Below are 19782 nucleotides of genomic sequence, written 5' to 3' on the forward strand. Positions count from 1 at the left end.
TGATTGTGACTCGGTAACAGTTCCGCCACTGCCATTTCATGCATACCACCTCCACCCTTCCTTTTCATTCTTGTAAAAGTGTCAGACACCATGGTGCTGTTTCAGGTAGTCTGCATTTTATTGCCTTGTTGGCCTGCTGCCAGCCTGCCACCCACTGAACACACCAATGGCAACTGGCAAGCCTCCACTGCGTAGCTCTGCAGTGGAGTTGGTGACACCACCACCACGAATGGCAGGCAGACCTGATGCCAAACTGACACCTGCTAACTTAACATTTCAGGAACAAAAACATTGTAACATTTTATAAATAACATGTCAATTTTCAGTTTGTTGAAACCAAAAATATGTATTATTAAATTTGTCATAATTAACTTTGTCAAATAAGCTAAACTGAAAAAAAAAGGAGGGTGCCAGTTCCGCCACTGCCATTTCACGCATACCACCACCACCCTCCCTTCTCATTCTTGTAAAAGTGTCAGACACCATGATGCTGTTTCAAGTAGTCTGCATTTTATTGCCTTGCTGGCCTGCTGCCAGCCTGGCTGCCACCCACTGAACTGTTTATTCGGATTTTAAAAAATATCCGACTTGCTATTCAAAGTTCAGATGGTGAAAAAAATTCGGATTATCTGGGTAGTTCGGATATCCGAAATCATGCTGAGCACCACTGATCAATGGCAACTAGCAAGCCTCCACTGCATGGCTCTGCAGTGGAGTTGGTGCCATCTCACCACCACGAATGGCAGGCAGACATGCTGCCAGCCTGATACCTGCTGACTTAACATTTCAGGAAAAAAAAAAACATTGTCAAATTTTATAAATACCATTTCAATTTTGAATTTGTAAAAAAAAAATGTATTTTTTAATTTGTCATAACTAACTTTCAGAAATTGGCTAAACCAAAAAAAAAAACAACAACATTCACAGGGGTGCCAGTTCATGCATACCACCACCTTCTCTCACTTCTCATTCTTGTAAAAGTGGCAGACACCATGATGGAGTTTCAAGTAGCCTGCATTTCATTGCTTGCAAGCCTTAACTGTGTGGCTCTGAAGTGAAGTTGGTGACACCACCACCCCCACCACGAATGGCAGGCAAGCCCGCTGCCAGCCTGACACCTTCTGACTTAACATTTTTTTTTTAAATTATGATTGGAATTATATAAATATTACCTTGAAATGTTGTATTTTTTATAAATAAATTTGTATTTTTTAATTTGTTATAAATAACTTTTCTATACATAAATAACTTTCAAAATAATGTTTTATCCATAACTTTCACAAATAGGCCCAAGAAAAAATAAAAATTCAGCTGTACACCGTGCTAGTCTGCCTCAGTTGAGCACGCATGCAGCGCCCACACACCTAAGGGCCTTACAGACCTGTTAGCGCTCAATCTCAATAAAAACTGCGTTTGGTCTGTCACTGTGAAGCGGGCATAACCCTTACATTACCACTCTGGACATTTTAAAGAGACACTGAAGCAAAAAAAAAAAATGACATAATGAATTGGTTGTGTACTATGAATAATTACTAGAAGATTAGCAGCAAAGAAAATATTCTCATACTTTTATTTTCAGGTATATTGTGTTTTTTCTAACATTGCATCATTCTACAATATGTGCAGATTACACAACACTCAGCATTCAAAATGATTCTTTCAGAGCAGTCTGTGAAGTAATGACCTCTCCTCTAGCAGAGAAAAAGTAAACAGTTTACTTACAGTTGAGATAATAAAAGTCAGATAACAGCCCTCTCCCACGAGGGATCGGTTGAAAAGGGCGCCCGAGCTGCCTGTATGAAAAGGGCGCCGCCATAGACATCAATGTTATTTCTGGAAATATGGGCTACAAGGTGTAGAAAAGGGCGCCCGAGTTTTGATATAGGCTAGAAGTGGGCTCCCCTTTGTAGCCCATATTTTTTCGGCTACAAGGTTTTCGGCTACAAGCGGGCTCCCCTTTGTAGCCCATATTTTTTTCGGCTACAGTAAGGTGCCCCTCTGTAGCCCATATTATTGACTTTTTTTTGTAGCCGAAGTTTTTATATGGGCTACAAGCACTGTAAGCCGAATTATTTCATTCCCCCACTATCCATGGTGGCCTGGAGGGGGAATAGTAATTAACACATCCCGGAGTTTTTTTCTAGCCGAAGTTTGTATATGGGCTACAAGCGCTGAAAGCCGAATTATTTCATTCCCCCACTATCCATGGCGGCCTGGAGGGGGAATAGTAATTAACACATCCCAGAGTTTTTTCTAGCCGAAGTTTGTATATGGGCTACAAGCGCTGGAAGCCGAATTATTTCATTCCCCCACTATCCATGGCGGCCTGGAGGGGGAATAGTAATTAACACATCCCGGAGTTTTTTTTGTAGCCGAAGTTTTTATATGGGCTACACCAGGTGCCTTGGTTTTTTTGTAGCCGAAGTTTTTATATGGGCTACACCAAGCGTCTTTTTTTGTAGCCGAACTTTATATGGGCTACACCAGGCGCCTTTTTTGTAGCCGAAGTTGGTATATATATGGGCTCCACCAGGCGCCCTTTTTTACCGGCGCCCTTTTCATGTAGACACCTCCACGACTAACTTAGTCGGAGAGCTTAATGGCTTGTTTGCATAGAGATAACAACTGGAGTTTCTCAACTCTTCCTGTACTGGAAACAATTAGACTGATGTATCTGATCTTAATGTTTTATTTCTTAGCTGTACTACACATACAAATCATAATATCATAATTTTTTTTCCGCTTCAGTGTCTCTTTAAAGCAGCCCTTCTGTACTGTGATTTTGCTGTGATTCTGCACCTTTTGGTAGAACTTTTGGCATAGATCTCCCTCCGCCATGCCCCTGTCCAGGAGTTCGAGTCTTTGAAACTGGTTTTCCATCACTTTTGTGGCCAGAAACAGTCTTTGTAGTTTGTGAAATTCGCCTGCTCATTGAACTCTAAGGAGGTTTGCCCGGTTCGCTCGAACTCAAACTTTCCTGGAAGTTTGCGTTCGCGACTTCTCTACTCTTTAAGTTCAAATAGAGAAGTAGCCTTGAACAGCGACAGATGCTGTTTCGGACTTGCCCTCCTTTTTCAAGCTGTGTTGGCTCTCTCTCGCACAAAGCCCCAATATAAACTTCCTGTTGTATATTGTATTATATGCTAGGGGGTGGAGCTGTGACAATTCTTTTCATTGTGTGACTATATTAATATAACGACTGGCTTTATGGTAAAGCAAATGATGGTTATAAAACTCACTGCGCTGACTATACAAATATGGGGTATGTTAAAATGGTGGAGTGCTCCTTTAAAACTACAGTCATTTCAATATCATACAGAGAAGCGCTTCACACTCTAGAAAAGTTCCAGTAATGCTATTTCTGATGTTTCAGTATTTTTAAACAGATGTCAGCATCAGACCACCATGACAGGATGAGATCCCTAATCAGAGTGACAACCAGTCCACCACCTCACCCTTACAAGTAGGCACACACCCTTTTAAATTGACCCTCAGTTAGAAGGGTCCGAAGCGCCTCAGGGATACTTTTAAGGCAATCCCTAGCCTGCCAGGATTCCTCCTTATGTCTGCTGCAATCTGGAGCTTCTTTACAGTGTGCACACCTCAGAATATAAAATAATGTGTCCCTCCATAGTCTACACCATTAAGTATTGTATAAAATTTTATGAATGCAGAGTCACATGTTAAAAGAAGTCATCAGGCATAGAGTTTTAACAGCCTTTACCTCATGCATTTGCCACCTGGCCAGCAAATGTGCTGCAAATTCGCTCAATCCAATTCCAGGACGCCACACCAGCTCTGTTCCTCGTCCATGACCCCGGGACATAGAGGACATTAGGAGGAATCCTCCTGGCAGGCTGGGGATTGCCTTAAAAGTATCCCAGGGGTGCTTCCTACCCTTCTTCTAACCGAGGATCAATTCAAAAGGCTGAGTGCCCACTCACCCAAATCTTTCAAGACTAGGCATTTTCCACAATGTCTGTCATCAATCGATAGTTTAGATGATCATTTGTAAACTTTTTGCACAGGATTATCTAACGATCAGTCATGTTGTCGATGTTTCAAATGACTAAAGTCTAAAGTGTGTATGCAGTGCTACAATTATATACATTTACACTTTTTAATGTTGTAGTTGTTTGTGCTGCCAAGGATAGCAACCCCTTTTCCCTCATTATATATATATATATATATATATATATATATATATATATATATATATATACAGCAATATGTAGACCATGCTCAGAGTGAATGAGAGAAAAAAAATATCCCCACCCCACCTTTATGAGGCTTACATTGAGCATCAATGGTGAGTGGTTTTGCCCGTATGTCTAATTTTCTGAAGATATGTGCAACCAATTATACATAAAAGTAAGTAGTCTCTAGGAAGACCTTCTTCTTCTTATAAGCAGCACTATATGTCAGCTCTCATGCTGCAAGATAAAAGCATATTACACTACTGAAATCTCAGAGGAAAAGCACTAAACAGCAGTAAAGCCTTGGAATATTACAACACTAGCTTGTTAAATGACATTTTAAGATCACAATTAATAGAAGGTCACATAAACCCCCAGGTACATAACATTGTCACAGTAGCGTTACTGCTGCTAACTTACTTCAGCTGATTCACTGCTATGTACACTGTTTAAATGGTGATTATTTAGTTATTTAGATATTGGCTACCTTCACAACCTATATATTTTAGCAAGTTATGTGGTACATTGCTTCTTTCCCAGTATTTTTCCAGTGTTGCTGTTCAGATCAATGCTAAATTCATCCCAAATATTGGCTATTCAGTTTGGGAATAGGACAAAACAGTGACATTAGGGATACTTAGCTTAGTTACATTGGAGACTACCATGATTAGAATAATTGCAGCACAACCACTGACACAAACTACTTACCGTGTTTCAAGGTTTTTTATTCATAAGAAAACACTGACTGACAGCCTCAAAGTCAGCTATAGGAGACATTCGGTTATCTTCATAATGACCTTGTTCTCAAAAAGACCTAGATAAACAGAAAGACCAGGAGCCCAATAGTGTTATATCTTTAAAGGAAGGGTTCACAGAAAATAAAAATACGAATCCACTTACCTGGGGCTTCCTCCAGCCCGTGGCAGGCAGGACGTGCCCTCGACGCCGCTCCGGAGGCACCCGGTCCTCTCCGGTGGCAAACCCGACCTGGCAAGGTGGGCTTCCAGGTCGGGCTCTTGTGCGCTCCATGCGTCTCATGCGGTCGCGCTGACATCATCAGACATCCTCCAGGCTGTACTGTGCAGGTATCGAGGGCACGTCCTGCCTGCCACGGACTGGAGGAAGCCCCAGGTAAGTGGATTAGTATTTTTTTTTTTTATCTCTCTGTGTATCCTCCTTTAACCTCCTTGCCGGTCTAAAAAATCCGGCAAGGAGGCAGCACCGCACTTTTATTTATTTATTTATTTTTTTAAATCATGTAGCGAGCCCAGGGCTCGCTACATGATAGCCGCTGAGCGGCGGCATCCCCCCACCCACTCCGATAGGAGTATGCAGGAAATCCCGTTGAGAACAGGATTTCCTGCAGGGCTTCCCCGGTCGCCATGGCGACGGGGCGGGATGATTGGCCAGGCTGCGCAAGGGTCTGGGGCGGGGGGGGGGGGGGGGGGGGCGGCGCGTAGCATCGAATCGGGGTCGAGCGTCGGCGATCGCGTACTACACGCAGCTAGCAAAGTGCTGGCTGCGTGTTGGGAAAAAAAATATGCAAATCGCCCAACGGGGCCTGAGAAATCCTCCTGCGCAGGTTACCCCGAGCTGAGCTCGGGATAAACGGCAAGGAGGTTAAAGAGGAGCTGTCAGCCATACTATCTCAGAAAAAAAGACATATAAGTAGAGAAATACTTGCTCTACTTACATAACATATGTATTGCATATTGATTTTAGAGATTTGTTATAGTAAAAAAAAAAAGAAAATCCTTCTTAAGAGTCTCCATATTAACTGTGTCTATCTTGAAGCCAATCCTGATGTCATTTCCTCACTTACTCTCCCCTGCCTGATTGTATATGCATTGCCTGCCTTCAGCCAATCAGGCTGCATTAGTTAAATCTAAAGGGAAATTAAAGAAGCAAAAAAAGACAACCCATCTTGCCCTGCAACTTCCTTTGTGCGACAAAGCACCAAATAAGAGTCAGGTAAACTAGGGAATGATCATTTAACAACAAGAAAAGTAACAGTGATTTTTAACTTTTGGATTGCCTGGTTAGCACTCTCATTACTTGTTCACCAGATAAAAAGAATTGATTTTTGATTTTATGCCAGAAAGTTACACTTTAATAAATGGGAAGTTCTAAGTATATATTCTAAGTACATACAGCTATACTCACAAGAGTGGGTTTCAGATCCCTAGAACCACAGTATAAGCTAGTATAAGCCAGCAGGAAATTAACCATCCTTGCTTGGTTTTCCAGTTCCTGCCGGAAGCTGCATGGTCGCACTCCTGGGTTTGTAGTTTTTAGGCAAAGAAACTATTACCTCTAAAGCAGGTTTATCTGGATACTCGTAAGGATGGAGGCGCCTAAGATTAAAAATATATATAAACTTTTTATAGTTAAAATAAGAACAAGAAGTAATCTCTCTTACCTCTCCTGACAACAAAAACACCTGTTTTACTGGAAAAGTATTTATTCAAAACACAAAATGGACAACACATTTCACAGGCACTAGCCCGCTTCCTCAGATCAATACACAGTGCCTTGGTGGGGATTAAAATAAAAAAAGCAATGCTAACTATCTGCAAGACTGGGCCAATCAGGTAGCTGCAATCCCCATTGCTCTCCACCACTCCTGTGGCCTGCCATCCATTAGTTTCATTTTCATGACTCCTGGGGTCTGGACGCTGGAAGAGCTGCTCTGTGTGTCTCACACACAGAGCAGCATGCAGGTAGGCAGGGGAGCGGCAGGGGGAGTGGTCAGGGAGAGGCAGAGACAGGGGATGGCCTGCAAGAACGCCTCCAGTAGGCAGGCAATACCTCTCCTCCCTTACCCTCGAAATTGGTGACAAATTGCCAATTTCAGGGGGTGATGGCGCAGTGGTGCAGGGCAGAGAGCGGGGGGGGGGGGGGGGGGGACAGAGGCATGTCCTGCAGCAGGGAACATGCCTTTGTGTCTCATCTGCCCCCCCCCCCCCTGCACCGTCTCAGGTGCACTTTAAGCTTTTAGAAAGTATTGCAGCCAGTCAGAAAGATGCATGCATGTATTCATCATGACGCATTTCAGACACTGAATTAAATATAACATTTTTCTAGACAGCGTCAACTCTATAAACCCAATTTCCTAAAGCATCAATAGGAGCGCATATCATTGGAGTTCTGGTGATCCTGCAAAACTGAATTGGATTTAATCAAATTAATTCAAGTGTTAAACGGCAAGAGTTTGCAACTCTTGACTGTCATGTCACATAGTTGACTATAGTATGAATTACTGTAAGTTATTTCAGATAACTACTAGGGATGCTCATCAGATTCCGCGGAATGGAGATTTCCGTGATTCCGGTTGGAAATTGGCAATTCCGTTCCTGTGAGCCGGAACGGGAAAGCTATAGCGCTAATCGGAAATAGCGGAATTTCTATGCGGAATTCCATCGGAATTTAAACAGAAGCATATAAAAGTTGCATTAGCCAATCAGAAGGATCGGAAGGGATAGACCCATCACAGAAGCTTAAAACATGATAATTTCTGCATTAAAAATGGAATTTCTGCACCAATTACAGTCTTAACAAAAACCAACCAATCCTACGTTAGCAACCAGCTCCTAGCTACCTATCATCAGCTATCCCACCCATTTTGTATATAAGAGAGGAGTGACATGCATGAAAGTTTGTGGGTTTCAGTCTGGTGTTGGAGAGAGGAGAGACAGACCCATATTAGTGGTTTCAACATAAAACAATAGTCTTTTTAAAGACTGTATATAAAACAAAAGTCTTTTTAAAAACAGTGGGCTTGATTCACAAACCCGTGCTAAACAGTTAGCACGTGAAGTGCCGCTCGCAGAGTTTTGCGCGCGGAAAGTGCCGAGATCACGGACATTTGCACGCGGTAACGCGGACTTTTGCACGCGACTGGCGGGCGATCGTGTGCAAAAGTCCGTGTGATCGCGTGCAAAAGTCCACGTTATCGCGCGCAAATATCCACAAACGCGGCACTTTGCACGCGCAAAAGTCCGCGAGCGGCACTTCACGTGCCAACTGTTTAGCACGGGTTTGTGAATCAAGCCCAGTGAGAGAGAATTAGATTGAGTGTGAGCTACTAGCTAGCTAGGTGTATCGTGAGAAAGTGGCAGTAGATTTAGTTTGAGTGATAGATTGTAGTGTAGTGTACTAGTAGTTGCTGTGTGGAGAGGGTTAGACAGAGTCAGCCAGGCCGCAGGCTTAGTGTTTGACAGAGTGAGAGAGTTAGGTGGCGATTGATTAGTTGAGTGTATTGCAAGTTTTTTTTTGTTTGTTTTGTTTTCTAAGTTCATTTTTTTGTTTTGTTTTCTTTATTTTGTTTTTGATTTATTTTCTTTATTTATTTTACTTTGGGTGTGTCGCTCATACCCCTTCCCCAATAAAGTTTTTGGCCCCAAAGCAATGGAGCGAGAGCAGCAGCAATTTCCTGCCACTCCTAAAAGAAAATGGAGTGATGGTGGTGTTGGTGGATCACGTCAAGTACGTGATCAGGTTGAAGGTGGCAGCAGCAGCAGGAAGCGTTTCCCCTCCCTGGTCAGAGATGTCTTCCCAATTTTGACAGAGCAGCAGGCGAACAGAGTTGTTGATTATTTAGAGCAGGTTGCCATCTGGTGGGTTAGGCACTAGCAGGCGTGAGCAGCATGGAGAAACAGAGCAGATGGTTGGCCAGCAGCCTGCAAGTGCTTGTCCGTCTGTCAGTACCCACCAGTCCAATGCTGAGCATCGACGTGCTAGAACAGGTCACACCACTCGCACCACTGCTCCACGTGCACGCACGTCCCCTGCATGGAATTATTTTACTGTTCTGGAAGAGGATGAATCCAGGGCAGTCTGTTCTGTGTGCCATAAATCGGTGAGCATAGGCTAATCGGCACTGGGTTCGGCACTTCAGGGCTGATAAGTTTGAATATGTAAAGAATTACAATAAGACTAGCCAACCCGCGGCGTAGCATACGCCACATACGAGGGTAGAGGGCAGGAAGGGGGTATTGGGCACAGCGGTGGGGAGGGGGGTTGGACCCTCCCTCAACTGGGTCCCCCATGTGTGCTCTACCTCCAGCTTAAGCTCAGCAGGAACCCCCCCTCACCTTGGTCTCCCATGTGCACTCCCCCTCCTGCTTAAGCACAGTAGCAGCCGCCACTATTAGTAAGAGGCAGCGGGCGGGGATGACTCACCTCTTCCGTGTTCCATCGTGCGTTCCACTGTCGTCACTTCCTGCAATGCCGCACACTGTATTGGTGTAATTTGCCTTTTTAAAACAGAAGGAAATGTGCAATAATTCAGCTATAAGTGAACATTTGTGGTTATCCACAATGCACTGCTACTAAATATGAAAATTACCCCTTTCCCCCCTTGGTAAGCCAAGCAAGCATCCAGAGCCGCTGGTGTATAGCAAGCATATAGCTTTAAATTTTACACAGTCATATCAAACCCACATGTAGACAGCCAGTTTCAGACTTTTGTTCCTCATCAGTACATGGCAGGGATTGATACAGATATATGAGATAGGGCTTGGACCAGTACAACAGAGTAACCAAGCAGCTCAGGGTGACCCAAACTACTCGTAATGTATAGGGGGATAAAAGGGACCAAAAAGACCTCCTACTAAAAAAAGCAAAGCTTGGTGTAATTTGCCTTCCTAAAACAGAAAGAAATATGCAATTACTCAACTATAAGTGAACATTTGTGATTACACACAATGCACCGCTACTAAATATGCAAATTATTCCTTTTCACCCTTAGTAAGCCAAGCAAGCCTATAGCTTTAAGTTTTACACAGTCATATCAAACCCACATGTGACAGCCTATTTCAGACCTTTGGTTCTCATCACTACATAGGCTATCATTCATAAAGCATTTCCGCATGCGGAAATGCTTAAAACAGCTGACTTTCCCACACACGTAGCAAAATCTGCATTCATAAAGGCTCCTTCCACATCAAAAGCTGACATTACCGAGCAGAGTGATAAATCACTGCCTTGTGCGGTGATTGTTGTAAAAAATGTAGCAAAACGTTAATTCATAAAGATCACCGCAAGCGGTGTGAGGTCGGGAAGTACCGCTCCCTCTGATGTGGCGATAACAATGTTAAGTGAATGGAGACACAGAGACCTCCCAGGCAGCTGCAGTAGAGCAGAACACGGAGAAATGTATCAACTCGGCAGCTTCCGTGTCTCCGCAAGCCTACCGCCTGCCTAGTTCGGGGAATCTCCACACTGCTACCACACCTGGATACTTTTTTTATGAATCAGCAGCCAGAAGTCAAAATCACCATCAGCGGTGTTTTCCCACACTGATTCTCCATACCGACAGCACTTTCATGAATGATAGCCATAACAGAGATTGATATGGCTGTATAAGAAAGGGCTTGGACCAGTACAACAGAGTGGCCAAGCAGCTCAGGGTGACCCAAACTACTAAGAATGTATAGGGGGATAAAAGAGACCAAAAATCCCTCCTACTAAAAAAAGCAAAGCTTGGTGTAATTTTCCTTCTTAAAACAGAAGCAAATCTGCAATAATTCCGCTATAAGTGAACATTTGTGGTTACCCACAATGCACTACTACTGAATATGCAAATTATCCCTCTTTGCCCTTGGTTTGATATGACACTACTTCTTCTTCTTGCTTGGACCAGCCCCTTCTTCTTGCTTGGACCGGCCCTGGGGGCAGGGCACTACTTCTTCTTCTTGTTTGAAGGTTGAGGCACTTACTCTATTATATATATAGATGGGTGGAGGAAAAGCAGCAGCAACAGGCCCCTCCTGTTCTTTTTCTACTCGTCCTGATTCCAATCCAACCTGCTCCATCCCATTCTAGTTCAAATCCCTCTGCATGCCAGGCTGAAACAGGACTCCAGACTTCAGCAAGCACCTCATCATCACCCTTGTTGGTTTCCTCTGAATCCCCAGTGTTCCAGCGTCAGGCCTCTGTGCCAGAAATGTTGCTGAGGAAGCGGATGCTCCCTGCAACTGATCCATTTGTTGTGAAAAATAATGCGCTCCTGGCAAGGCTGTTGGACCAACAGCTGCTGCCCTACCAGTTTGTGGACTGTGCCCCCTTCCGCAGACTGATGAACAGTGTTGCTCCACAATGGCAGATCCCCAGCTCCATTATTTTGCCAGGAATGCTATCCCTGCCCTTCACCAGCACATTGTGGAGTGTGACGGCCGGTCTATGGATCACGCTGTCGGCAAGGTGCACTTCACTATGGATGGCTGGAGCAGCAGGCATAGGCAGGGAAAGTATCTAACTTTTACCGCCCATTGGGTCACCCTCCATGGTGCTACTGAGGAGGGTGCAAGATCTGGGGCATCTCAGCTGGTGGTGCCGCCACGTGGGTTGAAGGGGAGGCCTGTTCTACTTCCCTCTGCTACCTGTTCTGTCCAAGGCCAATCCGCCGTTGCTGAGCCTCCCAGCAAGTGTTCCCGCTCCTACACTGGTCTGCAGCACTATCGATGCCAAGCAGTGCTGAAACTCTAATCCATGGACAAAAACAGGCAAACCAGATCTGTAATCCTTGCAGCCTTGCAGGATCAGATTCGGCAATGGCTGAATCTGATCCTGTAAGGCCACTGCCGAATCTGATCCTGTAAGGCTACAAGGATTACAGATCCAGTTTGCCTGTTTTTGTCCATGGATTCAAGTTTCAGCACTGCTTTTAAAATCCTACAAATCCCTAACCAAGCTCATTTTTCTCTTGGATATATCACAATGGTACATGCTAGGCTGGCTTCAGCATGTAACATTGTAGTGTGTTGTGTTGGTGGTATAATGGTTAGGATAGCAGCCTACAGAGCGGTAGGCCTGGGTTCAAATCCTGGGCCAGGCCAATGTATGTGAGTTGGCTTTTAAAATCCTACAAATCCCTAAGCAAGCTCATTTTTCTCATGGATATATCATAATGGTACATGCTAGGCTGGCTTCAGCATGTAGTGTTTGTGGTGGTATAGTGGTGAAGAGAGCTACCTACCGAGCACTAGACCTGGGTTCAATTCCCGGCCAAGATATGTAAGCTGGCTTTTGAAATTATACAATTCCCTGGAAGATGAGACCCTCCTCCCTCCGGGAAGAGAGAGTGAGAGAGGAAGGAAGGGAGAAGGGAGGGAGTCTATTGAGTAGAAATCCTTCTTATTAGGTAGAAATCAGTTAGGGGGGAAAAAAATGTGATTTCCGTAAAATTCAGCGGAATTCCGTTTTGATCCGCGGAAATTCCGAAATAGGGCTATAGCAATTCCGTTCCGTCGCTTCGGAACCGGAATCACCAAATTCCAGCCGGAATCGCGGAATGCAGCGACCATCCCTACTGATAATGGTGCCAACATGCTGGCCGCCATTTCGGAAGGTGGCTACACTCACTTACCTTGCTTGTCCCATGTCTTCATCCTTGTAGTCCAAAAAATTCTATATACCTTTGATGGGTTGAAGGACGCTGTGGCCTCAGCACAAAAAGTGTCAGCCCACATCCGTCGCTCCACAACCGCCACCGCAACCTTGAAGCTGCTGCAGCGCCGTCATAGCCTGCCGCAGCACAGGCTTATTTCTGATTGTTCGACGTGGTGGAACTCCACCCTCCACATGCTGGAGAGGTTGTGGAAGCAGCGAATGCCGGTCAGGCTATACCAGCCTCAGACATCTTCCTCCAGAACAGGGCCACCGGACTACATTACTGGGGACCAGTGACAGCTGATTGGACAGGTCTGTAAAGTGTTGGAGCCGTTTGATCAGGCAACAAAATTGGGCAGTTAGGAGCACTGCAGCATATCAGAAGCGCTCCCTATTATCTTCATGCTGGACAAGGCTCTTGACAAAATGCTCGGACAGTGGGTGGAAGCCCTACTGAACAGTGGTCAGTCAAGTGGGGGAGTGAGGGAGCATGCTCAAGTCCTGGATGAGGAGGCAGAGCTTGTGGAAGCGGAAGAGCCCATTGCCGGGGGGTGGGAAGAAGATTCTGATGATGTGGAGCTGGAGCATGACGACAGTTCTGACAGCCAGTAAGAGGTGATTAATGGCAGACATCTTTTCCCTATGGCTGCACATATGCTCCAGTGCCTCTTTAAGGACCCCTGGATTAAAGTTCATACCCCCCTCCCAAGCAGATGCCAAGATAAGCCACATCCGGGATGCCCTTCTTCGTTGGGTAGAAGATGCGTTTCCTGCACCTGTATCCCGGGCCCAAGCTACCAAGCCTCATCATACTCAGCAAAGGTCTGGTGGTCCCACTCCCAGCAGCAGCACCAATAGCCAATCTGTGAACCTGCTGAGTATGTTGAAGGAATTTTATCAGCCAATGTCAGATACTCCTTCTAGCAGCAGCACCACCAGCGGGCAAAGTAGTCACCGCCAGCGGCTGGCCCGTATGATGAATGATTACTTTGGGTCGGCCAGTGCTCCAGACAATATGGAGAGTAATGATGACCCCATGGAGTATTGGACAAAACGACTTGATACCTGGCCTGAACTCGCTCAGTATGCACTGGAGGTTCTAGCATGCCCCACCGCCAGTGTTCTTTCTGAGCGAGTATTTAGTGCTGCAGGTGGGGTGGTCACCGACCAACAGACCCATCTGTCCACAGACAATGTGGACATACTAACGTTCATAAAAATGAGCCACGGATCAGTGATAATTACAAGGCCCCTTTCACTGATTAACAATGAAGATTGGACAGACTAAATTACAATTTTGCTGTAATGACTGCTGTGGAACCACCTCTAGGTCCCATGGCCTACGACAACTCCTGCTGCTCCCCAAAAAAAATTTATGACTGCTGTGAAACCACCTCTAGGTCCCATGGCCTGCAACAACCCCTGCTGTCCAAAAAAAAAAATTGTGATGACCACCGTGAAACCACCTCTAGGTCCCATGGCCTACGACAACTCCTGCTGCTCCAAACAAAAAAATTTTAATCAGGATTGTGATTCAGTGGTGTTCAGCCACCACTAAAGCCAAAGTTATCAGCAGGACTGCCAGGGAACTGGTATTTGTTTAAAAGGAAACATCCATTAGGTTCCCTTTAAAGAACAAGCGACACCCATGCTAACCTAGAAATAAAAAACACATATATAAGTAGATAAATACTACTTCTACTTACATAACAGATGTATTGTGCTATTCACGTAATGATTCCTGTGAATTTTATAAAGGAAAAGCAGAAAATCCTATTCTAGGCAGTGGCCATCTTGCCAAGCTAATGCTGACATCCTATCCTCCCTGACTCTTGCCCCCCCCCCCTCCTTTCTCTTGCTCATTGTGTATTCTTTAGCTGCCCTCCTCCCAGAGTCTTTTTTTTTTTTACACATCCAATCACTGAGTCACCTCAGCCTTGCTTGTAAACATAAGTGATCAGCTAGGCAGGAAAATAAATGGAAGAGGAGGAATATATTATAGATAAAAAGAACTCCCAGCATTCAAAAGAACTCCCAGCATTCAACTTTGTGGCACTGTTTGGCACTAGGGCCAGTGCTCCTAAAGTATGTGATAACTCCAAACCATAACAGCAGAAAACGTTTTGCAAGTTTTGAATGCAGGATTATCATCTTTATCACTTAATACACTCGGACCAGTTGCTGTTGAAATTTGATTTTTATGGTGACAATACCGCTTTAACATTGTGGAAATGTGGATCCGCCGGAATGTAGCGGTTACGGAATTTCGTTACCGCGGAATCCAGAATTTCTGCGATATCGGAAATCGCCTGTTACGATCATCCCTAATAACTACCATGGCATCATCTGCATATTGTTGCTGTAAAGATGGCCTAATAGTATAGTATATAACACTATATTTACCCTTGAAATTGTGACCTTAGTTAGTTTCTGTTCCGTGATTGCTAAAACTTTAAAGAACACAACTGGAGTTCACACCTGGCTTGATTTTCTTTGCCTAAATATAGATGTCTTGTCTTGTTTATTTTCCACTTGTAGATTTCAAGAAGCATTTACGTTTGATGTAAAATGTCAATCAGCTCACAGCATAGTTCATTTGATCTGAAATTTGCAAGTTCTTATTACTTATTCTAAATTTGGAATTGCATGGTTTAAAGTAAACTTGAAGGAGGATTCCATTTTTTTTTATCCTAGATTCCTCCTAGGTAGGTCCTGGAAGTCTGCTGGGCTTCTTGTATTAATTGTCAGCCTCCCTCTGGTCCCCGGCCATGGGATTTAGGGCTAGCATCCTTTAAATACTAAAACTAGAATGATATTGTAGATTTGCAACACCCTGCCCGCATTCTGGAGAACTGAAGAATGCCCTGGAAGGTGAGCTGATTGCTGACGGTTAGGGTCATTCCAGTTAGTTTGTCATCCAAATTAAAGTGACCATGATGTAGACACACAATACACATAACATTTATTTTTCTCCTGGTGGACTCAAACTGCTTCAGGGTTGCAGCCACTTCTGGTGTACTTCACAGGTGACCAGGGTCATTAGGGAGCCTTGCCCAAAGACTCCTTACTGTTTTATGTACTGGCTTGGACCTGGATTCAAACGCTGTTCAAAGGCTTGAACCCTACATCAAAAGCAACACCCTTAACCAGTGCGCTGTCCAGCTGCCTTGAGTATTCTGAAAATGGAAGCTAATGCACATAATCGGAGGTTATGTTCAGTTGGAAAATATCACAAAACTATTTTTTTTCCTCAGGAAGAATTACTGTTGCTGCTAAAGGTATTAGATATAAGTTCCCCAAAAGCAGAAGAATCTCCTCTGCATTTTTACTTTTAAAGCCTCCTCTTGGTCCTTTAGTGGGAAGAATGGCTTCAGTGATGCTTTAGGAAGCTCAGGCTCTTACTTTGACTTCCACTTACATCTGCTCAAATCTCTGGAAATGAAGGCATGGTATTTTCACTGATGCTAACTTCTGATGGCACACTCAATTGGCATATCTTCAGTTTAAATTGCTTAAGTCATTTTAGGTTAATTTTACTGCAGCAGGCATGGTGGTGAGGATGCGTAGAATGCTGCTTTACCATCGGTTATAGTATTGTGACCTGACTTCCGATTACTTTAAATCTGCCCATATTGATCTTATAACTGCTGTCTATATCTGTAAAACGACTGTATAATTCAATGGGAACTTGACACAAAGCTGTGGTATCCGATCAGTCCTCTAATTGATTAGAGTTGAGATAGTAAAAATAATTTGGTGACCTGCATACATGAATAGATCAGTGTTTAGTATTTGTAATACTAGGCATAACTGAGGTACCCAAATTCTTTATTATTATTATGCTATATAATAATTTCCCCGTATCCCTGTATCCCTGTGTCCCTATGTCTTTGTGTTTGGGCCAGCGCACATGCACGGTATGTGGACTGACTTTGGACAAACATGGGGACAGCTGTGCACACGATTCGAGGAGTGCGGCCATGCGCATGTGCGTTAGGCTCCGGCTTGAGGCATGAGTAAGGTGGGGGTGAGGGGGGTCGCGGCCAAGCCCTAGCACCCATTGTCAAACATGTTCCTTGGTGCTGTACAAAGTAAGAAAGAAATCATAGGGTACATAATCATGGGTAAGGAGGGGCTAGGAGGGTCGTGGCCGATCCCTAGGGCCCATTGTCAAACAAATTCCATGGTGCTGTACAAAGTAAGAAAACAAACATGGGGTACATCATGATACAGACAATGATGTACATCAAATATGGACACTGGTACAAAATACAGAAATGGTGATTACAATGACAAATGTGACATCACATGATGAATAAAACGTGTAACAGGGTGCAAGCTAAAGACTGAATAACAAATTCCAAGACACAAAAGGGTGAGAAAGCCCTGCCCTTGTGAGCTAAGCTTACAATCTGAAGGAATAGGGAGTAAACAAGAGGTGTGGGGAGTATGCAGTATACATACAAGCAGGGTGTGTTTAGGTTATCTAGTAAGGAGTACAACTTGGTGAGAGGTTGAAGGGGGAATGGCCCAAGTTAGAGCCTATGTTTGTCGGAAAAAGTGAGTTTTGAGGGAGCATTAAAAGGTTTCAGAGTTTGGAGACTGGGGGATATGCTGTGGAAGGGCATTCAAAAGGAGGGGTGAAGCACGTGAGAAGTTTTACCTGAATGCGAGGAGGTGTAACCTGAATGGAATGAGGTGATTCTAAAGGTGGACAAAAGAAGCTCATGCAGATCTGAGATTGCGGTTGGGTTGGTATCTGGAAACAAGTGAGGAAATGTATAGGGGGGAGAGATCATGGAGAGCTTTGTAGGCTAGTGGTAGGCATTTGAAATGGATGAATAAGACAAGCAGCCGAGTTCAGAATAGATTGCTTAGTCCACAAAGCAATATATTACAGTAGTCCAAATGGGATATTATAAGAGCATGTATTAACATTTTAGTAGTGTCCTAAATGAGGAAAGGTTTATATTTGCAAAATTATAAACTGAACTACCAATCGTTCATTTTTCACAATATAAACTGAAAACATAAATGGAGTAACTCAAAACGAATTTGATAGTTAATGTTCCATGAGTAAATTATATTTTTTCTTTCGATACAGGCAAGCAGTCCAACAACAGGCACAGCTCCTAGACGCCACTCACAAACATCTGTGTGTCCATCAACTCAGGATATATGTAGGTATGTAAAGTGTCTGCAATGCTCACAACTTCCAAATCTAGAACCACAAATGAAATTCCTATAAAATAAGAACCTTTGTTTTTCAAGTCCCATTTTTAGTTGTGTTTAGTCATTTTTCTTAACATTCCATTTCCATACACTTTCATTTATTGCTTTTGTTGTTTTTACTGTTTTTTCATCTACTCATCATTCATTTCCTTCATTGCTTTTCTTTCCTATTTTCTTTTTCTTTTGGTCATGGATTGCTTTTTAGACCTGGCCTGCTTGATGTTACAGAAGATGACTTTGTCCATACGACCCCTGTTATACCTTTTGCACCTCCTGCTATGGAGAGTGCCAAAAAGCAAGTCAAGCGCAAGGTTAGGCGTAAGAGACCAAGCTGTGCCTCCTGCAGCCAAACAGGGAAGCAAAGAATGAAAAAGCCTGATGGTGAACAGAGACTAGAAATGAGTGACACAGACTCCTCATCAGATGAAAGATATTGGGCCGCCAGACTTAAAAGAAATGAAAAACTAAAAATATACAAGAGAGGGAGGAAACATGGCAGAGCAAACCACAGTTTTGAAGGTTCCTCAGAATCTAATGCAATTGAAATGGTTTCACTACACTCTAAAGACACACATCCTCAGAAAGACCAACAGCAACAAAACATTAGCAATGTGGACATCTCTTCTTCTTACCATAGAAGGAGGATAGTTTCAAAGTGCAAAGAATCCAGCATCTCCTCGTCATCGTTTTCACCTGTAGAGACAAAAAGATACCCAACTAGGAGGGTAAAAAGAAAAACCCTATCTTGTTGCACAGATTCCCAGAAGCACTGTCACTGCACAGAAGAGAAAATAATCAAGAAAAATGTGAAGGAGGAAGGGGCTGGAGCAGAGACCCTGGCACCTGCCACTGCGGCTCCCTTTAATAGTGCTGCTTCTCCTATTATGTATGATGAGTGGTATGATGATGTAGAAGTTTGCAGGTTAGTTTAAAGTTACTGAAGTTTTTTTTTTGTCTTACTTTGCTGTAAGTGAAATTCAGAATTCTGATTGTTTATATTTACACTGTGGAACTGAATAGCGTTTTCCAGTATATTTTAATTTATTTATTTATTTTTTAATCCAACTAAGTACTGAACAGTGGGTTTTTTTCATTATTCTTTTTGCCTATTGTATAATGGCTAAATGTGAATTGTTAAAATACCCATTTCATAGCTGGAACTCCACCTGTGGTTGAAATAACTATAGCTCTTACTTTTAAATACCTTACACGAGCTCTAACCTGAACTTAGCTCTTTCGCCATAGTTAGAAACTCTTAATTAGAGTGGACCTGAACTCTTGCACAGAACAGAAGGAAAATAGAGAAAATGCAACCTGTATGTATTTAGAGAGTTTATCCTGTCAAATTCCCCCCTCATCTGTGACGAATCACAAGTGTAATTTGATCTCTTAGCTGTGTCAACTCAGGAATCTTATCAGTCCTTGGTAGAGCAGCTAATTTGTAAATACAGGATGTTAACCTTATGTCTCCTTGCATGATGTCAGTAAATAGACACACTACAGATTTATTGCAGGATTTGTATCAGCTGTAATAAAGAAATGTTTTTCTTTAAAGGGTATTATGCTGTTGCGTATCTTTTAGAGCAGAGAGGAAGTTCTGAGCTCAAGTCTGCTTTAAGCCTGAACTTTAACCACTTCCCGACCGCCTAACGCACAGAGGCGGCCGGGAAGCGGACCCCACAAGGACCAGCTCATGCTCAAAGGCGGCGGGCCTTGTAGGGGCATGGGCGAAGCGATCGCATCATCCGTGACGCGATCCTCCGCCGACGCCTGACGCTGCTCACCCGCCGCAACATCCCGCCGGCCATACGGAAGCGCCGGCGGGATGTTAAACCGACGATCGCCGCATACAAAGTGTATAATACACTTTGTAATGTTTACAAAGTGTATTATACAGGCTGCCTCCTGCCCTGGTGGTCCCAGTGTCCGAGGGACCACCAGGGCAGGCTGCAGCCACCCTAGT

The 19782-nt window shown here is 43.8% G+C and overlaps 1 protein-coding gene across 2 annotated transcripts in view; it reads left to right on the forward strand.

Annotated features, from left to right (window-relative positions):
• MARCHF1 (membrane associated ring-CH-type finger 1) overlaps nt 1-19782 on the forward strand; it is a 313731-nt gene that overhangs the window by 227200 nt on the left and 66749 nt on the right. For both annotated transcript variants that reach the window (XM_068278840.1, XM_068278841.1), the window contains 2 exons: nt 17692-17771; nt 18025-18741. In XM_068278840.1, the coding sequence (XP_068134941.1) occupies nt 17692-17771; nt 18025-18741 (797 nt within the window). The remainder of the gene's footprint in view (nt 1-17691; nt 17772-18024; nt 18742-19782) is intronic.

The sequence above is a fragment of the Hyperolius riggenbachi genome, chromosome 1 (assembly GCF_040937935.1).
Source record: "Hyperolius riggenbachi isolate aHypRig1 chromosome 1, aHypRig1.pri, whole genome shotgun sequence".
NCBI lineage: Eukaryota > Metazoa > Chordata > Amphibia > Anura > Hyperoliidae > Hyperolius > Hyperolius riggenbachi.